This window comes from Musa acuminata, chromosome BXJ1-7 (assembly GCF_036884655.1).
Source record: "Musa acuminata AAA Group cultivar baxijiao chromosome BXJ1-7, Cavendish_Baxijiao_AAA, whole genome shotgun sequence".
In the NCBI taxonomy this organism is placed as follows: Eukaryota; Viridiplantae; Streptophyta; class Magnoliopsida; order Zingiberales; family Musaceae; genus Musa; species Musa acuminata.
Genome location: NC_088333.1, coordinates 43985030 through 44006368, shown reverse-complemented (window position 1 = coordinate 44006368; position 21339 = coordinate 43985030). Strand labels below are relative to the sequence as shown.

Here is a 21339-nt window from a genome sequence, read left to right as displayed (position 1 = left end):
GTCCATATTAGTTTTGGATGCTAACAAAAGATATTGACAGGGGCAATTTAGTTTTTATATATATATATATATATACATAATTTTTAAGTATGAAAGCAACACAATCACTTCCCTTATTTCTTTGTTCAATAAGTTGTAGTTTTTCAATGAAAGCAAAGGTTGTGGATTGGAACTGAAGTTTTGCAGTAAAACATCTCTTGCTCAATGAACAGACATTATGAAAATTGGTGGAGGAAAAAATGTTGCCGTGTCGGGGGCTATGGGATCGAACATTCACGTGAGTGCATGTTAATTATAGATCAACATGTTTTTCTTTTGGGTTGGATTCATCATTAAATTTAATAAAATAATAGAGTTAATTATAGATTATTCATATAATTAATTATCTTCACTATCTCAATCTTTATATTTTTAAAAATTATATTAGAATTTCTAGTTAAATTTAAATTTATTTTTTCTCATATCATCGATTTTATTAACGAAAATATCATATGGTTTATTACTAAACATGTGTTGAATCCGTTTCACATGTGGTATTTCTGTCAATAGAATTGACGACGTTTCTCGGAGAAACGAGATTAAATATTTCATTTTCGTAAGTATAAAAATCTTAATGTAACTTTTAAAAGTATAATGATCGAAAGGTTAATAATAGCTAATTACTAAATATAAAATATAATTAGTCTAAAACAATAGCTTGTGTTTGCACTGAGAGCCTCGTCAAAAGCATAGATTGATTTTAATTCTTAAATATATTCTTTTGCCCATCATGGCATAAGCACCTAGTTATTATATTAGTTATTTTGTTAAATATTACTGAAAGAATATGATAAACAAAAGTTCAATAAAATTAATTACATCAACTTTTTTGAGTTATCTATAAAAATCTTCAAATCATATGAAAATAAATTATGTTCATAAGCTATTCTAGATATTTTATTGGTTATTCAAAAAATTTTAAAGGGATATAGATTTTATTGTTCTAATAAATAATAATTGAATCTAATGATACATGATTAAGGAAAAAGTAAATCAGTGAAAAATCTTAAATTTTAATTTTGATATTAAGAAAATATAGGTTGATATATTTCTTATTATTTTATATTCAAAAGATTATTATATCTCAAATCACTAAATGATTTGATAAAGATGAATAATAAAATAACATTAGTGAATTTTTACATAATATTAATATCATGAATTCGTAGAATAATCACAATTAATATCGATGATCGTAGAATAATTATAATAGTTTGATGTTTTACTAATTATGAAAAGTAATGATTTTGGAGGGCTAATAATGTCAAATCTCGGATTTTGATGATGAAATCAATTGATAGTGTTTATCTTATCTGCGTTTTGAATGACGCAAGAAGTTTCGATCAGGGAGAGACAATTAAAGCAAGAAGAATCTTATTGGGTCGGAGTGAAACATGTCGGAAGGCTTCGGTCGACGTATCGACAGAAAGCTTCGGGCCATGGGTTCGGGCATCGGGTTAAGAAGAGCGAAAATTGCACCAAGGAAATTGGAGTTGCGAAGGTCAACTGGTTGATTGAGCAATAGGCCGCAAGTGATAACGATACATTAAAGAATCAGACGAAACGTCGATAAACCAATGACATGCCGGATAATATTTGATTAGTTTTGTAATAATTATCTAGATCAAAGTATGTTTTAAGTGTATAGGATTAACTATGATAGCGATTAAGGTATAAAGCAAAATGAAGTCCCGGAGTCGAGAACGAAATTTTATTGGGAGTTCGAGAGTTCGTCGGAAGTCTGGACGTTCATCGGAAGTTCTACCGGAATTGACTGAGAAGTCTAGGAGCTTACCAAAGAAGCTCATCAGAACTCGTCAAAAAGATCATCGTAAAGTCCAGGAGCTTATCAGGAGTCCGTTAGAATATTACCGAGAGATTGTCGGAAGTTTACTAGAAGATCGTCGGAAGTTCGTAGAAAGAAATAACTTAAAAATTCATAGTTAGCGTATAAAGTGAAATAGGAATAAGCTGGGATCGTGGGGGAGCTCCCATACTTTTACTTATACTCGGGTGGCCTCCTCAATCCGACTGATAGACTGAGTTGATAATAGGTACTTTCCCTATCACTGTTCTTATTGGTCAAGGTGTTGTTCATCTGCTCCGCCGCACGCTGTTGCTGTTTCCTATCAACCAAAGGTTCTGAGAAGACGGGTGGAAGTCACAACCAGGAAACTTTATAACACCAACGGGCAGTTCTGATAGGGGAAAGATTGAACGAGGAATAGATCGATACTCACCTATTATCTGTGTGCAACAACTATTCAGCTATCTATACCTATCGTTTTCTGCTAATATGAATATTTTTTTTTCTTTCATTACATTAAATGAATGATGCAACACTCGTCATACATGAGACCTATCATACGACTGACTATTCAAACAGATGCTACACTTTCTTCTAATGTAGGCTAATATGATGAAGAAGCCAGAACCGCTTTCCAGGATTTTGTGGTTAAGAGAAACACTAAATGTACTTGAAAATTGCCAGCCATGACTGCATTTAGTTTGAGATTAAGATGATAATCCAGCTGAATAAGTGAATTTGTTACATCATCGTACAAAATCGTTTTAATTCATTATTTAATTATTAATTATTTAATCTGTACTTTATGTTGATTAAGGAGTATTAAAATCTGATTTAAACGTGGCTACCGTCCATGTGCTATGGCCCAACCAAGTCGGCAATAACAATTGAACTCGACCAGGGAAACGCGCCCATTACAGGGATCTGGGCGGTGACCGCAGCTTCGGCTCACCGATTGCGGGCTCTACCGACCAAGGCTTCCCTCCGTCTATTTCCTTCCAACGGACGAAGAGCCCTAGTCGACCGGTAACCATGGTAGCTTCGGGCGTTCCGATGGAGGAGGAAGAGCTCCAGAAGGCGGTGGTCGCGTACCTGAGGAAGAAGGGCTTCACCAAAACCGAGATCGCCCTGCAGGAAGAGCAGCAGAACCGCCTCTCCTCTTCCTCCCACACGGATCTCCCCTTATCCAGGTACGAAGATCCCTCCGCCCGATCCCTTTTTTGTTACCCGACTCTTTTTTTGCCCTTCATATTTTCTATCGAGACCACACGGCAAATCAAGTGAAGGAGCATGGGAGACGCCAAAGAAAAAAAAAAGAAAAAGAAAAAAGGGCATCGGTGGAAGTTGCTAGAACACTTGTAGCTGGTCGCCAAGGATTTTATTTACTGTTCTGTACATATTCCGTCAATTTAACAAACACCAAAACTTCATTGGGTGATCTTATTTTATTGTGCTTTGTAAAGTTTGCATCACCCTGTCTGGTCATACCTTGAATTTTTACAACTCAAGCATTGACAATCTACAAATCAGGGCCACTTATCTTCAATTTAATCTTCACGTAGATGGGCCTATGTTTTTGGAGGGGAAGTCTTTATAATTGCAATTGGTGATCACAAAATTAGTCACCTAAATTTGTAGAGATCTGTGATGTTCGAATATTCTTGGCAGTTTCATTAATGAAGGTCATAACACCACTTGAAAATTCCGAGGAATGAAGTTTTTTAGGTGGATCTGATCGTGGACCGGAGGTTTCTAATGCTGCTTGTTGATATGTGATCAAGCCTTATCTGTATGGAGCTTTATGTAGTAGTAGTAATTTTAGGAAAAATCTCATACAGTATTAATTTCATGTTTTGTTAGTCTATTGTTGCACAAGTAATAGGTCTCAGGTTTGTTCAAGTCCATGTGTGAGCACCATGTACGCCATTTGATGTAATGTAAATGCTTTCTAACTTTTTATAAAAAAATTCATGTGTTGTTAGTATATGCATTTGTTTATTTGTTACTTCAAAAAAATGGAGTCTTTGTCCGCTCAGGGGATATGAATCTTTGTTCAAGAAGCAACCTAAAGAGTTCTTTTGCAGCATTTGATGATTCATCTCACATAGATTCAGTTTGGTTTGTTTGTGTTTGTTTAAGTTGTCCTGATGTTTAGGTTGTCATTCTGCCTAATTCTTGGATAAGACAAAGTTTAGTCAAGATTGGGATTTTTCTTAAGACTTCATTGTCTATTAGCTGGTAGGAAGATTTATCCCACTGCTTGCTGATAAATCTCATGCACTTAGGGAGATCATCTTGGAGGAGCATTCGAGAAGCTTTGCTATTTAATATATTGCTCATCTCAGGGACATAGATAAGTTGATGATCCAATGAAGATAACTGTGTAATGAAGTTATTCATAATAGTGTTTTAAATAAGGGTTCAAATCTTTCATGCATAACTGAAGTTTTACTGTACATCTTAATTCTCAAAGGACACATAATACAATATCTATCTGTCTGTGTTGTATGGTGTTAAGATATTTTTATTTTCTTTACCAGCAAATTGCATGCTAGTTTTACATTCTTGTTTATTTATATGAGTCATTGTTTGACAGATTAGAGAATGATCCGGCACGATATAGCGGTGGTTATAGCAAGCTAAGATCATGGGCTTACAGTTCACTGGATCTGTACAAGGTAATCAATTCCAAATTTGATTACATTTGTATTGGCTTATGGCTTGGTCAATGTAATGGAGGATTTATACGATACATAAATGTTCATGAACTTTGGTTGAATTTACTACAAAGTTTGCATCTTCATTTTTTTTTTTTTTTGGTGAATATAAGTATACTTTTGTTCTCATTGATAAGGTCACATTGCTATTGGTGTAGACATGATGATGTTCCTGTTCTTTGTAATTTTCATTTATTTGCAAAATACTCTTCTCTTTTTCCTGGTTAAGATTACAATGATCATAATGGCTTATGGTAGAGTGATTTTTGTTACTTGTACCTGTAGGACCTTGTTTATTTGTACATTGCAACCTATGCCTGTACTTGTAGGACCTTGTTAGTGTTATATTATCTTTATAATTTTATGGAACATGAATTTATCTGAATTGCAATTCTCCATTATGAACTTTTGTGCAGCATGAACTACTCCGTGTGCTCTATTCAGTGTACATCCACTGCTTCATGGATCTTGTGGCAGAAGGTCATATGCGAGATGGTATAATTACAGCTTTATTCTTTATGTATTTCCCGATTTCTCTTCAATATAATGTTTATTTTTTTATAGACTTTGCTTACAGCTTTACAATTACGATTCTTAATTGTTATAGTATGTTGTTGTGTGGAACCTGCAGCTCGGACTTTTTTCCAAACTTTCCGTGAAGATCATGAACTTATGCATTTGAGGGACTTGCAGAAATTGGAAGGCATTCTTTCTCCCTCACATTTGGAGGTTGTCTAATTTCTTATCTGTGTCTTCCACGTTTCTGTTTTGCCGGAAAACCAAAAAATTTAAAATACTGATTATCTTTTCATTGCTGTCTGATTTCTTTTCAGGAAATGGAACTAGCTTGTTCTTTGCGGCAGAACAAAGTTAAAATAAAAATATGTCAGGTGCCATTCTTCTTCATTTTCAAAATTTGTGTCATCAAGTTTTGCTGTTCTGTATTTTGGTGAGGATTAGATAATTTTGATCAACTAAGTTCTATTAAATTAGTTGCATATGCACATATGATGACATATAGAGACATGTATATGGCATAGAAAAAAATACACCCAGTTTTGTTTCATGTTAGTTCTGCCTATTGGAACACTTAAAGGAGTTCCCATCCATATTGTTCACCTCCTTTCCTCTTGTCATTTTAAATCTCTCGCATACCTATGTTTGTGATGCATATTATATATGTCCTAGAATAGATAGTAACCTTTGTTTCATGTATATGCCTACTACACTGTCATTTGTGTTGGTTGTAGTTGATGCTGTATGGAATTTTACAATAACTCATTTTTGTATTGTTTCTCAACCTTTGTTGCTACCAATGTTTAAAATGCTGTCTATACCAGTTGGTACAGGCAATATTTACCAATTTGACATCCAATTGGGACGCATACCATGCGATTTTGCTTGTTTCGATAATTATATCGCCCGGGAAGCTCACCCTACCGGATTTACCGGAAGGTAAGAAAACGGGTATTAGGTGGTAAGCCTATGGCTCGGTACCTTTTAAAAAACAATTTTTTGTTCTTTCTCTTTCTTATTTCTTTCCCTTTGTCTTTCTTCTCTGCCTCCTCACAATTCTCTGTCTATTTCTTTATCTTTGTCTCTTTCTTGTTGCCTCCTTCACACCATGTCGCTGTTGCATCAGCACCTCCTCCTCCTCCGCCTTCTTTCTTCCTCTTACTCCTCTACTCTTCTTTGGCTGGAGGTGTTATTGTTTGGCACAAGAGTGTATACCAACACATGGTATATGGTATGCCCAATTGTACTTGTAGCATACTGGTCCGGCCAAGGACCAGTATTTAGTACCAGACCAAGATTTGAAACCCTAGTTGCTGCTACATAAGATTGTTATGTATGTTGGCTGGCATGATTGGCTGTAGACAATAACAGAAGTGTAATGTTAAAATATGTTATTTCTGCAGTTTTACTGATGTTTTTTATAGTTCTTAACCCAAGTATCTGGGAAAGAAGTGGCCATCCATATTATTTTCTTTTAGATTCTTGATTGTTTCTGTCCTTTTAAGTGTAGTGAATGAACTTGTTATCATTAACTTACAGTGATTTTATGCCAGTGTTGTAGGATATCTGACCACTAAACATTTTCTTTTGTACTTTTATTGCTTGATCAAAGGTACTTTCTGTTATGCCTATGTCATTCATGTTTTTGCATACTCTACTAATTTTAACTCGCAACAGTGGGATATTAATAACTCATTGTCTTGCCAATTCATAGTGGTTTAATAGTATGTTGGTTTAGCTAAAATTTCAGTTTAGACCAATTAATTGCATTATATGGATGGATTGCATGCCATAAACAAATAAATTTAGGCCATAGTTTTTTTGGCTACTCCAGTTTAAAATAAAAGAAAAATAACCTTTGTTAGATGATCCCTTGATCTATTAGAGATTCATGATTTATAGTGATATATGCTTGATTATTTTGATTCATAGTGTAAGGTTCAATACCAGAAAAGGGTCAATGAATCAGGGAAGTAAAGCTTTAAAATTTAGAGGGGACACAAATGTGAATGACAGGTTCCAAGAAAATCTGCCTGTGCCACATTATGCCTACTTGTAAAATAGATAAACATATTAGGGAGTCTATTCATTATATACAAAACTGCAGTTTCACTATTCATTGTTCATACTTCAATCATCATGTTATGTGATTAAATGACAAGATGTTATGTACATTATAAATATAGCACCAACATTGTTAATGTTCTGGAATGGCTTTTTCTTTTTATGGTTTTTGATTACAGGCCGCTTAGTTCAATTGTCATTTGACCAGTCAGCTTGGGTAAACCTGTGTTTACTTGTAACTATGTTTTTGAAATACCCTTGTTTTCCGGGTCATTCTAATTTGCAGCTATGAAATAATATATCTTATTTTGAGTATGCAACAGCATAGGTGTTAATTGGCATGACGGGAGCTGTTCTCTTTGCTTTTTTTTAATGTAGTATGCGTACGACCTCCTCCTTCAGTACCTTCAGAAGACACAGTCTCTTACCATTCTTGGGATAATCAATGAGCGTATCAATTTTGAAGGTACTGATTCTGTTGATTATCAACACATACATCTTTAAATGTGTATATGCACAAAGAAAGAATCTGCAACATGTTTCATGGATGTTACTTTTCAATCTGTTTCTTTATGTTGTGATTTTCTAATTGGGTCTCTTCAATTGCAATTTGTCAGTCTCCCCTGGACAGCCCATCTCAATTTCTGATGACATGGAGGTTGTAGCTCTAGTCGGAAGTAATCATGATCTAGCTAAACAGATAAATCAGAAGGAAGTTCGTTGGGGGGTGAGTTTTATATTTGTTTTTTATGTTTTCTCCTATTTGCATATGATACTTAAATTGGATGTTTTTTCCCTTCTCCAACAGTATCTTGTTAACTGGAACCTGCAATTATGTATTCCGTGCTCAGTTTGTGACTTCTTGGAGCCTGGATTCTAGGTGGCATAAATGATATTTTAGTATTCTTTAGATATTATTTGGCATAATTGAGATTGTGAATAGATTTGAGAAACTTGGACATGATAAGAAAGATGGAGTAGCTTTACAATTGTCTTATTTGATTGTGATGCTATTAGTAACAAATTGCCTCTGATTTCTGTTACCCTGCAAATAATGAAAAGGAAGATGCTTTAGGGCTGAATAATTTGAGGTAGTCTATCATTAATTTGATTTGCCATTTTTTTGAATATTTCTTCAATATAGCATAGGAGACTTGGTTCAAGTTTCAGAAACAACCTCTCCTTAAATATAGAGGTAAAGCTGCAAGTAGATCTTGGATTGGTGGGACCAGTGATTTAAATAGGTGCACGGGCGAGGCGAGGCGAGGCCCGAGCGCCTCCTGTGTGGACCAAGTGGCGCGCTTCAATGAGGCGTCGCCTGGGTACTTGCCTGAACCCAGGTGCCGAGCGCTTCGGGTGAGTGCTCGGTTCAAATAAGTCAACCAAATCAGACTTTTAAGTCTAGTTCGGTTCAATAACGTAGTTTCTTACCGTCAAAAGCCACCCTTCATGTCTGCGCGACCCCGAGCCAACCCTACCGTTGCTTTTGCTTCCGCCGCCAACGCTTTCTACCATTGCCTTCGCCGCAGACGCAGTGGACCGAGCCTTCCTCTATTGCCAACGGACGGGTCCAACGGTCTAGCATGAGCCCGTAGCTTCCTTCCGCCGCCACTCCGTGTGCAGTTCCTTCCACAGCCTTGGGAAAGGACTGCAAGTTCCTTCGCCATCGATGGACGCCCTCTGGAGATTTTGTTGCTGCCACTGCTACTGTTCGTAGCTTCTGTCGTTGCCACGATTGTCTTAAACTAATCCTCTATCGCCGTTGCTACCAGCTTCTCACTACTGCCTTCTCACCATTGTTGCTGCCACTTTCCATCGGTTTTTATTGTTAGTGACCCTTTTATCCTCCTATGTTACTGTTACCAGTTCTTTTCTCCCCCTCTAGCTACTATTAACAGTAAGTAATATACTGTTAACAATATATTTTTAATTTAATGTCATATTTTTATTTAAATAATCATATATATTTTTAATTATATTATATATTTTTAATATTTTAATATTTCAGAACGTCTTGCTTCGCTCGGGCGAGTGCCTAGCGCTTCAGGTGTTTTGGGACCTTGGCGCCTAACGCTTTTTAAATCACTGGGTGAGACCTCATGCAATGAGTTGTCCTTTTTAAGATATGATGAATGATTAATTTAGCTAGCATAATTAGATATGGTGATGATAAGTTCAGATGCAAATGGACTAAGAAGCACTGTAAGGGAACTGTGGATGCCTGGGAAATGGATGTTGGATAGTTTCAATTTTCGAAGACTTCCAAATGGCTGCAGTCATATAAATACTAGCTTTCAGCTACCACTGTCTATGTTAAAAGTACCAGCGATTTTCTATGCATACAAAAAAAGTAACTATCATTTGTTTCTTTTCCAAATCTAATCCCATGACATCTTGACTTAGTTTTTCTATTTCCTTTTCCCCTTGGTTGATGTATTATGTTGATCACCATGCTGACGCTATGCCTGTGAATTGCAGACCTAGAAATTTACTTGTCTGTTTTGCTGATTCTAGGCTCTTGACTCTTTGTAGATCGTGCTTCCAGAATGCTATATGAGAAGTTATTAAACTACTGGTGCCTGGGCGCCTTAAATTAGCAACAAACTGGGAACTGATACTAATTTTCTTTTAATACCATAGTCACTAGTTAAGTCACTGAGTATTTTTTTCCTGGTGCTGGATTTGGTGAAGTTTTTGTGGTTTCTTTAGAAATTTTTAGCTACATTCACTATTATGTGTCCAAGACAATGCATTCTGTTCTTTGTTTTTTTGTTCTCAGTTGTATTTTGCAAACATTTCTATCTAATAGGTGCTTGCTACAGTTGCTTGAAGATTCAGTTGAAGATCGCCTGGAGAAGGCAAATTCAGATTCTGAAAAGGCTGAGGCTGAAAATAAGGAGCTTGACCCAGAAGATAACAAGGCAAGTAGTTAGCTATAACAATCCATTACCATGATATTATTCAGATATGGAACTAAAATTGATGATGTGTATTGTATATGCATTTCTTTGCAAATAAAGGTCCATTGGCTGTACCCTATAAATTTAATTGTCATGGTTGAATCTTATAATAGTTGTCCTAAGTGTTCTTTATGAGTGGTGGTTTCATAAGTCAAATCTCCTAAGTTGGAGATTTTCCTGATCCTTATACTTTTTTCCCTTTTAATTGTCTTTCAAAAGTTTCACCAAGCATCATTGATTTTCTGAGTTGTGTTTGAGGAGCATCTGTAACAAATAATTTTTAGAACAGCTCTGAAGTACCCATGTGTAATGTATATGATTCCTTGATAATTTGCAAGTAATAGCTAACAAGTAAAGAGAGTTGTTGACACGTGTAGAATGATTTACAATGAAAAATTGAAGTGAGCATGATACGTGTGTAGAAATTTCCTGCCTTGAATTTTTGAAATAAGGCTCAAAGAAATGTTTAGCAATCTTCACTAATTATGCTGATGGAATTAATTAGGTCATAATCATCTCAATGTTGTTGTTTACACCTCATGATACATTTTACAATTATTAGTCGTTGCAGTTCTTTTTCAGTTAATTAGGTCATAATAATCTTGACGTTTTTGTATACACCTCATGATGCATTTCACAATTATTTACTCGTTGCACTTCTTTTCAGTTGTCATTGAAACCTAATGTTGATTTTAAGATTTAAGTTATTTAACATTAAAATCAACATGATAATATTTTTTCGCGTGTCTTTTAACCTCAGTTATCTTTTTCTTAAGAAACCATGATGTCATATCTATTTGGGGTTGGCTACATTGTTTTTTCTCAGGGATCCTATCCTAAATACCGGGGTATTGAGTTTGCCATTGGTTTGTGAAACTCTTATATAAGCTCCTCCATCTATCAGCAAACAACATGATCATACTAATCTTGTTAATCAATTTAAAATCAGTGAGTGTGAATTTGATCATGCATATACTGTGTTGTTGTTCCTGTAGAAATCATTATCATTCTAAAATTTTTTCCATCAGAAGAGGTCTGTGGATGGAGGAAAGCAAGCTGCTCCAGTGAAGAAACCGAAAAAGGACAAGCTTGTAGGTGCGACGGGGAAAAATGTTCGCTCGGAGACAAGCACTGCCCCTGTGGCCCCTCGAGTAAAACCAGATCTAACTTTGCCCATAATGTAATAACATATTGCTTTCTAATCTAATTTCTGCTCTCTTTTTATGTGCTTCCTATTAATTGCATATTGTGATGTGTTGCTGATAGACTAATATTTTTTTGTTTATTCATTTCTGAGATTGTTTTATGAAAAGTTCAAAAATTTCCATTATCTAGTACAGAACAGAACATGTTATAATATTAGAGAATGTGCTATAGTAAAATAATCATGCATGATGGTTTGTTCTAGTTGAAATCATTTGGTAATAAATGTTAACTTTACTGTTGTTCATGCTCTTTATCATAATGCAAAACTTTATGGAGATCCTGATTTGAAATTAGGACTTTCAAATTCCTTCTACAATTATGACATGCTTAACCATGTACATGATGATTCGGCCACAGTGGAACAGTTCTATCTTCTATATTTTTATTTTTATTTTTCTCATATTCTAAATGTAAATATGTTGAGCAAGACTGAGAGTTGTTTAGTGTCTTTAGAGATTCAATTTCTTGACTAATGTGTATGACATTGTCTTATGATTTTTTGGTTGACTGTACATGCATGGTAGGGCATTCTAGTTGGTGATCTCTAAAATTAATGCAGTGCAATCTGGTCAGGTTTGCTCCATTTGTCAGTTTTATGCACTGATATATTCTGAACATATATCAGTGCATATATGTTCTGAACATTAGTCAAGTATATAGGAAAGAGATCCCAAATATTCTGAACATGATATATTATTGGATGTGTTTTCTTGTTTGCATATAAAAGATGTAACACATCTATCAGAGGACAATCAACTAGAAAAAACATATCTAATGAGCTCCTTCCTCTGGTATGCAACTTATGATGCATTCAGATTGAACAATGTTCCACCTATATGAGGTCAGCCACATGGATCTTTGCCGCCATTGAGCTCAAGATGACAATGCTTAAAAGAACAAATAAATTGAAGGTTAAATCCTATGATTGAGTGGTCAGGCACAATGAATGGTCTTAAAGCAGATTAAAGTAGTGTTTGTAATCTGTGATTTAAAAGCTTTGGCCTTTAAGTTGTTCTCCATAATGTATCATGAAGAGATATTGAAATGTAAATTTTGGCCATATTTTTCATGACATACCATGTGCCTTAACCTAGCTCACTTATGCTTTGAAGTGACCACTTCATGCCTGTGACTCTAATTATAATCATCAGATGACTCTTTTCATATTGAAAGTTTACTATTCCATTTTTGTCATCATGGTTAAATCTTTTCCTGGTTAAAATGTGGTCTTCTTTAGAGCATAACTGAATATCAAGACATTTCCAATGGATGTTTATATAATTTTACAACCAGACATAAAATTGGCTTTGGCCATCTAAGCTGATGCCAATTATCCATCTACATATGTTTTGGTAAGAGCATCTTTTTAAACCTTAAACACTACTTGGTAGGTAGAAGAATCTGTTGTGTTGGTTGCAACCTCATACAGGAGATTCTTGAGTCTATAATGGGGAAGCACAATGCTACGGGAAGTACTATTCCTCTCAGGGCACAAATAAGCCAAATAGCTGGCTGAACATAATTAGCAAATTGCAACCCTAGATAAAATTCTCCTTATAGGTTGTATATTTTAGATTTTTATATTATTCAGACTGTGATTAACTGTCTACTCATTGGATGGCCCAATATTTCATCATATTTCTCAGTTCTGGTTATGTATCCTCTTATAGGATTCAATCTCAAAAGACTTGGCCATTTCAACATTTATATGAGATCTTTGATCAGATAATAATATGGCATTTTAAATTACAACTCCACCAAATCATTTCTTCTAAAATTTTGACATGGTGCCTATTAAACCAAGATGTTTACGCTAAAGCTACACATGATTGGTCATGGACAACAGTTAATTAGAGTGTCACGACTTGATATGAATTGTGGGTATAAGCATTTATACCCTGTTCAGTTATAGGAGCAGTTTTGTTTAAGTTGCCCAAGTCATAGATGATGTACTGAATGTACAATTATGGTCAATTATTATATTTTTATATTGGTCAGTACTGTGAAGGGTTTAAAGCTTTCATGTTCTTTAGTGTCTTCTTTGCCCAAATTATCTTTACAAGGACCTATTGACATTACTTATATTGTTAAATAAGTAAATATATTTGAAAAATGATGCTGAAATGCTTGTTATCTTTGTTTCTACTATTTTGTTTGTTCAATTACTTAGTAGTTTTATAATTTTCTCTGCTCTTTCTAGTCTTAGCTGGCTGATGGTCCCTGTGAGGCCATGATCATTTAGGTGTCTCCTCCAAAACCATGACTATCTGGCAATTTCCCTCCCCTTTCTGATCTCCCATGTAGTTAAAGTTGTGACCACTAAACATGTTTCTAAAAGCAAAAAAAACAATAAACCCAATAAAGACTGTACACTGTCTTATTGTCCAAATCACCAAAAACATCAATAATCCTAAGCTATTTTTGCACTTCATAGGTTCTAATAAGTTGTTTTCAAGTTCTATCTCCAGTTCAGTTCTCTTTTTATCCACTGTATGGATAGTAACTTGCCACAACTGGTTATTAACTTTTATAGGTAGTTGCTAATAAAGGTTTATCTTATTCACTATGCCAGGCCCATGGAAGTAGAAAAAGCAATTCTGGAGGATCTACGTAATCGTGTGCAATTGAGTAGCTCAACGCTGCCATCCATATGCTTCTATACTTTCATCAACGCACATAATGGGTAAGAGTGTAAAAAGTTTCCATATGCCGTGTAACGTTAGGCTTTCTAGAGCAATTCTTGCTTGCAATTGCGACTTGATTTTTTTCTGTTGAATGTTTGCCAGATTAAATTGTTCAGCTATATCCCAAGATGGGTCATTGGTTGCTGGTGGATTTTCTGATTCATCTCTGAAGGTTGTATTTGTCTATTAAATGTCACATTTTTTCAATATTATTATTTCTTATTAAAAAATCAATATACATTTTGCATAGAATATAAACTTTGAAATAGTTTTCTCATACTTATTGTCTTTAATTTCTGTAGGTGTGGGACATGTCAAAGATTGGCCAATCAGCTAAACCTGTTAGTATCACTCTGTGTTGTTATTCCCATAGAAATTTATATGAATGATAATGATATTAATTAAAATTTGTTTCAGGTAATAAGAAATGCTTTCTTTTTCTTTGTTGAAAAAATTCTGGAAATATATGAGCTAGAGTTCTTTTTAATTCCATGCAATTACTATGCAGAATGACGTTTATCGCATAAGCAATGAAGACAGGACTTGTTCTATTGTTGTCTATCATATAGTCGATGCTTTTGGTGATATGGGCTAAGCCTAAACTAATTGTAACAACTACTTAATTCTTAAAAGGTTATTTAAACATCGATCCCAACCATTGGGTGTCTTTTAGCACCCAATATAAGATGATTCGTCTGTTGTCATCATTGTATAGATTATTGCATAGAACTTCCTGAGGTCAGTGAAGGCTTTCTGAAATATGTTGAGCCCAGGGATGCCATCTCAAACTATGCATGCCTTGCAAACCAGATCTTGATTGTTTTCAGTCAGACAAACTGGGCCAGCTGGCTTGTTGTGCCATGCTTATGGCAAGTATATATTTTCTCTTGTAAAGCTCAACATTTGCAAGCCTAACAAATCAGATATCTTTTTCTTCCCAATAAATTTGGTTTTGACCTACCAACTTGACGTGACCTGTTTCATTTGTTGTACAGAATGGTTCCATTTTGGGGAACCTTAATCCACTACTGGAACTGATTAGGATTTTTACAGTCTTTTGATAGTTGTACTACCACACCTAGCCCAACCTGACTTGATCTGCTGCCAACCAAAACGAAGCAACATGGAAGAAATCTTTCTACATGCTGGTACACAGGATTTTTACGGAACATATCTGACATGCTATGCATGTGGAAATTTTCTTTGTTGTTTATCTTTCCACTGTGTTGAATGGTGAATTTTGAATAATTGAACATAATTTATTTTCCATTTCATATGTGCATAACTCTAACAGATGCATCATGTTCAAATTAGTTTCAATCGATCTTTTCTTGCCTTGATTAAACAAGAAGGCCATGTTGATTATACTTTAGCTGCTTTCTTAAAATGGAAAATTTTCATTTATTGTAAAGCAATTCTATTTAATTTGCAGGGAGAAAATGATTCCATTCCAAGTGAGCATTTTTTGGGAACAGAGGGTGAAGGGTCCTATACGTTATTTCATGGTCACTCTGGTCCTATATATTCAGCTACCTTTAGTCCTCTTGGAGATTTTCTGTTGTCTTCCTCATCAGATTCCACCAGTAAGTTATCTTTGAAATGTTAATTATCTTTTAATCATTCTGGAGTTTCTTGTTTGTGACGTCTGGTGCTCTTATTGTCTTGCTGCAGTTCGATTATGGAGCACCAATCTTAATGCAAATCTTGTCTGCTACAAAGGGCATAATTACCCTGTATGGGACGTGCAAGTAAGAACAATAAATCTGTTGTTGTTGTTCTGATTACTATTCTTATACTCACTATTATTGTTAGTGTGTGTGCACATACTTGTTATGAAAAAGGTAGATTTTGTTATTCTCAAGATATTTGTTCAATTTTACATTTATTATTTAAATTATTATTATTATGCCATTTTCAATTGCATTTATTTTGGCAAACAACATAATGGAGCATACTAAGTAGACCTTTTCTGGTTGTATGAATTATAAGAAACAGATGCAAATTGATAGGGTGACAAATATTTTGCAATGTCTAACACATGAATAGAATCCCCAATAAATAATTGTTTTTGGAAATTTGTCTTCACGTCACACTAACATTTATTTTCTCTTGTCAATTTGTTGGTAAAATGTAATACAACAGATTGCTGATATATGGTAATGTTATCACAATAACACATCCTGCATATTGTGTTAGAATGTTGCTTGTGAACAACATGGTCTGCATGAAAAAAGAGATTATTAGATGGATGAGGGATATCAAATTCTCCATATTCATAGCCATTATTTGTGCCCCTGGTAGTATGTCAACATTGATTTCTTGTGTGCTTGGGTTATTTTAGGCCGATCAATATGGCTTTGAATCTTCTTTGGTTTGTCTTGAAGTTGAAAATCAAATGTGAAACAGTGTGCATCAGCATCATATCTTTTTCAGTGAAATCCATGCTTTCAAGATGAAGCAGATCATTGGCCGATGCCAATTTTTTTGTCCAATACTGAGATATTTGGAGGCTATCACTTGTCTGTGGAATCTGTATAGCCATGTCTTATCTTTGCCATCCCCTTCTACCTATTATCGACTGTAACTTGTAACATTACACATTAATTAGCAAAAGTTTCACCTAGATCAGTCAAGTTTTCATCATAATTTCAGGAAATTGATGATGAAAAACTTTTAATGTGGTTTTGAGCTTTCCAATAATTACTAAAGGTAAATCTGAGGGAAGCAATAAGACATAACATGATTGTTCTCATAAGTATCTAGATTTAGGTAGAGCTTAATGGTGGAATAAAATTTTAACTAGTTGAACCCAGCAGGTAGTTAAGCCTTTTTTTGTGACATAATAATGCCTAGTATGACGAGTGCTGTGCAATTAGATAGAGATTCCTATCAGTTAGCATGATTGAACAGACACTTCTAGCTGCAAACTGCCACAGGTTGGTTGTATAGTAGAAGTGAGAAATAGGGAAGGTAAGAAAATGAGGAGTACAAGGAGGAAACAGAAAGAAACAAATGGGAATAGAGACATTAAAAAGTGGGTTTTGGAGCCCAAGGAATTTTCTCTTTTGGGTATTGCAATAAATATGATCGCAGATACAATTGTCTCGTAGGAGCTATTCCTAAATAGACAAAACCAGCCCCCTAAACTTGATTAGAACTCTTTAAGATATGAGATGAAAACCTGGTAGGCAGTCTGCCTTCTTTTAGTAAACTACTTTATTACAAGAAATGTCTCTAATTGGAAAATTGACTCAAATAATAAGTATCTGAATTAGGCTCAAGCTTTCAAAATTGTAATATACTTGGCTCTCTTTACAACAAACAAAAATTTCTTAAATTATCTTATCGGATTTTAGGAAATTAGAGATATGATGTAGACTTAATGTAACTTGTATCTAGACACCATGGACTCATTTAAATCAAGTCAACAAATCCCTTGCTGTATTAACTTTTACTCTATGTGCTTATGATGTCTTTATTTTAGGTGCTTAGACACCATTCCCATTTTAAAAATGTTTGTACCTCCTCTTTAGTGACTTGACTAACCAACTTATCATTGCATCAAGATTGACTTTGCAAGTGGTGGGTTGCCAATAGGACTGAGTCAAACCTGTTTAGTAGCTTAATACACAACAGGCCTTTGTAATTAGTTGCAACTTGCACAGGTCTAATTGTAAAACATGAATTTAGGGTTAGTGTCTTTTGATTTTTTTGCAAATTGGATCATGAGTCACATACATTTCTTCGATCAGATCATTGAGTTGGCCTTTCCATCACATAAGCTTTGGGTTCAACATAAAATTGGGGTTAGTGTCTTTGATCTGTTTGCAAATTGAATACTAATCACATCCTTTTCTTCAATCAGATCATTGAGGTGGCCTTTTCATCACATAGGCTTTGAGTTTATTCATTCATAATATTTTCTCTTTTTGGTTCCATCTGGGTTCGTCATCTCCAGTCAGATGTTTTTGTTTCATGAGATGAGTGGATCTATTACTACTTGCAAGCATCAGCTTCTGCTGTAGCATCTGAATCAAATAGAAATAGTATGGAAGATACAGGTGTATTGTAAAAGGAAGTGTGAAAATGTGGGAAAATGGTAGAGAATAGTGTAATGGGGGTTTGTTGCTATTAGTTTAATTTGTTTCAAGCTTATTCCTTATCTCTCTTCCAAGGGAGTTGTTAAGGGGATCTACCAATGTTCTTTTTGGAACAATATTAGAACAATTGTTCTCAGAGATATAACAATGAGACTGCTGTGTAAGAGGATTACTAGCATTTTGTGATCCTTTTTATGGTAGAAAATATCTAATAGATTATATCTGATCTCTTGTTTGACTAGAATAGCCTTTATAAGATATAATGAAGCTGTATATTCCAACTAGCTCTTTAGGCTATAAATTAATATGTAACAGGTTGCTGCCCTATCATTTTGGAAAGACTAGCTTAACAGGTTGCTATAGATTGATATTTATAAAGAGTCTAGTGCTAGCCTATCTTCTTTGTTTATGTAAGGGCTGATTTTTGCTTGGAGTTTCTTATTGATTTTACCTAATCTTTATCTATGTTTAAGTAGTTCATGTTTGTTGGGAGAAATTTTTTCTGTTAATATAAACTCATTTATACCTCCTTTGTTCTTTATAGTGCTCTAACTAATTGTTGCTTGATGGTTCTCTCTGTGTCCTGGCTGCTCTCTTGAAGTCCTTAAGGGAGAGCATCCAGCTCCACTTAGATAAATTGTCTTTTTATCCCTTTGTGTCTTATATACTATATAGTTGCCTTGTACGAGACCGTATCATGTTACAATATTTTTATGGTGCAGTTTAGCCCTGTCGGCCACTATTTTGCTAGTTCTTCACATGATCGGACTGCTAGGATTTGGTCCATGGACAGAATCCAACCTCTAAGAATAATGGCTGGACATCTTTCTGATGTTGATGTAAGTATATAAGCAAATGTAATAATGTTTACTTATATGTAGAAATCATCAATGTGATTGTAGTTTGTGAGTGTGTTCATAAATGTATGACTAGTTCAGTAGTTAATTGAGTAGTTGAACTGATGCAACTAAATGATTGGCTAAATTGCAAAGGTTTAAAAAACATCACTGTTTTTGTTTGATTGACTAAATTGAGTAGTCTTTGAACATCACTTTCATGTTGATATGTTCCCTTTTTGTTTAATTGCTTGTAGGATCCTACGTTTTTTTGAAAGTTGCCTGGTATTGACTGGTCAAATTTCATCAACTGAAATAATTGCAGGGCTATCTGTTTAGGCCATGTCTGATGTCAATGAGATATGTTACAGTAAATCAAATTGCAAATAATTTGTTTCAGTGCCTTTGATGTGACTTTCATGAATAATGATCTTGTAATTACATTTATGCCGATACTTTTCTTATATGGTAATCAATGCAAATTGTTAGCTCTCCAGTTTTGCCTAGAACATGCGAGATATATGCTCATGATTTTTTTTGTTTACCTGGTTATGTGCGGTTTAAATCATGGCTTCCTATCTGTAATGATAACCGAGTTCTCATTAAGCTGCTTAATACAAAGCTTTGGCATTTGCTAGATTATTGCTTGCTTTTCCATCATAGATCTTTTTTTCATGGGACACTTGCTGTCCTTGTCTTATGTTTCATGTCTTCCTTATTTTTGTCTGTGTTGTGTGCATTTTTCTTAATAGGTTGTTTAATAGTTATTCATGTGTGCTTCAGTGTGTGCAATGGCATGCCAATTGCAATTATGTTGCAACTGGTTCTAGTGACAAAACTGTCAGATTATGGGATGTACAAAGTGGGGAATGTGTACGCATTTTTATTGGTCATAGGAGCACAGTTTTGTCATTGGCAATGTCTCCTGATGGGCGATTTATGGCTTCTGGTGATGAAGACGGTACCATCATGATGTGGGACCTCTCAAGTGGTCGTTGTATTTCACCATTGATGGGGCACAGCTCATGTGTCTGGACACTTGCTTTCAGGTGATCTATGCATTCTTTTGTTTTTTTCAGAGTGGAAAAACAAATTAACCTGATTAGAATTCTTGAGAGTCAGGAATGTACACTGATAGGCCTGGTGTTTTTGAAATGCTACAAACATATTCTTTCATCTGATGATTGCCTTGGAGGCATTTATAGTAATTAGTTTTCTATGATGCAGTCGTGAAGGATCACTGCTTGCTTCTGGTGCAGCTGATTGTACAGTGAAATTATGGGATGTCACTACCAGCATGAAGGGACAAAAGATAGAGGAGAGGTATGTTCAGTTCCATCTTGTTCTATCTGGGTAATTTGCTTTCAAAACATTGACCGAAACCTTATAAAAAATTCTGTCCAGCAAACCTAGCAGCATTAATCGGCTGAGACTATTGAAAGCTCTCCCTACCAAATCCACACCTGTATATACATTGCAGGTAATATCTTTTGTGTATGTTGTCTTGCTTTATTCTGTATACTGATGGTCCTGTTCCTCTTCGGTAGTTTTCAAGGAGGAATCTTTTGTTTGCTGCTGGAGCACTTTCAAAGTGCTAATGGAAATGCTGTTTGAGTTGCATATGACATGGATATAGGTAAGATCTTAAGCTTAATGCAGTTAATTAAATTTTACATATGCATTGTCTTTTCTTCGTGAGTTAGGTGAGCTTTCCTTTCTGCAGTCTTTGTTTATTTTTTTTCCTTTTCCTGCCGTGTGTTTTAGTCATCAAAACAATGATAGGGTACTATCGTTATATGGCTTTTTAAGTCTTCAATATTAGTTAACTCTCACTTTCTACAAAAATTTCGTTCTTGGTGGTATGGGTCAGAATCTGCATCGCTAGAAGTGGTGACTATTTCTGATGGGAGAAAGAAACTGGAGCAGCCCGCTATCCAGCAGTGGATGTCGAGCTTCAAGTTGTTGGCTGTTCTTGAAAAATGTGGTACTGATCGATGCAAACAGCATATGTAGGTGAGGTGATGGGAGCGCTGCCATTGTTTGTTTGCAACATTCAGACAGCTGAATCTAATATGGACAGGAATTTCTGTTGAAGCCTTGAAATTGTTAACAGATCAGGGTTCTTAAAATTTGATTTGTGTCCCCTTCAATTGTTCATGAAGCTGAGCCTTCACATATATGAATGCTAATTTAGACCTTTTCAATCTCCTAGACTCGTGATATGAATGTATGTGAATTAGTTCTAGGGGTCTGAAGGTATTTACTTGAGATTTTTAAATTTAAAATTATTCATTTTATGCATTTCCTTGGTATGTGTCGAATTGTTTTTAACAAATTTAATTGTAGGCATTCTTACAAGTTTTTCCATTTCAATTTGTGAAAGTGTAATTTCATAAGTCTCCTATCACAA

At 35.0% G+C, this 21339-nt stretch overlaps 1 protein-coding gene across 3 annotated transcripts; it reads left to right on the top strand.

Moving 5' to 3' along the window:
- Positions 1-2753: 2753 nt before the first annotated feature.
- Positions 2754-21230, top strand: LOC135679661 (transcription initiation factor TFIID subunit 5-like). Of its 3 annotated transcripts, none has more exons than XM_065193652.1 (20): positions 2754-3036; positions 4443-4524; positions 4980-5058; positions 5195-5292; positions 5397-5453; positions 7522-7609; positions 7761-7870; positions 9966-10064; positions 11135-11283; positions 13882-13992; positions 14096-14165; positions 14296-14334; positions 15426-15576; positions 15665-15741; positions 18816-18932; positions 19713-19978; positions 20157-20252; positions 20334-20409; positions 20477-20565; positions 20800-21023. In XM_065193652.1, the coding sequence occupies exons 1-19, from the start codon at positions 2879-2881 to the stop codon at positions 20525-20527; spliced, it is 1974 nt and encodes a 657-aa protein (XP_065049724.1). In that variant the 5' UTR covers positions 2754-2878; the 3' UTR covers positions 20528-20565; positions 20800-21023. The 3 variants fall into 3 exon arrangements, 2 of the variants coding, with proteins under 2 accessions (XP_065049724.1, XP_065049725.1); XR_010515322.1 differs by having other exon boundaries at positions 2755-3036; positions 11132-11283; positions 20477-20632; XM_065193653.1 differs by having other exon boundaries at positions 2863-3036; positions 11132-11283; positions 20800-21230.
- The last annotated feature ends 109 nt before the right edge of the window (positions 21231-21339 follow it).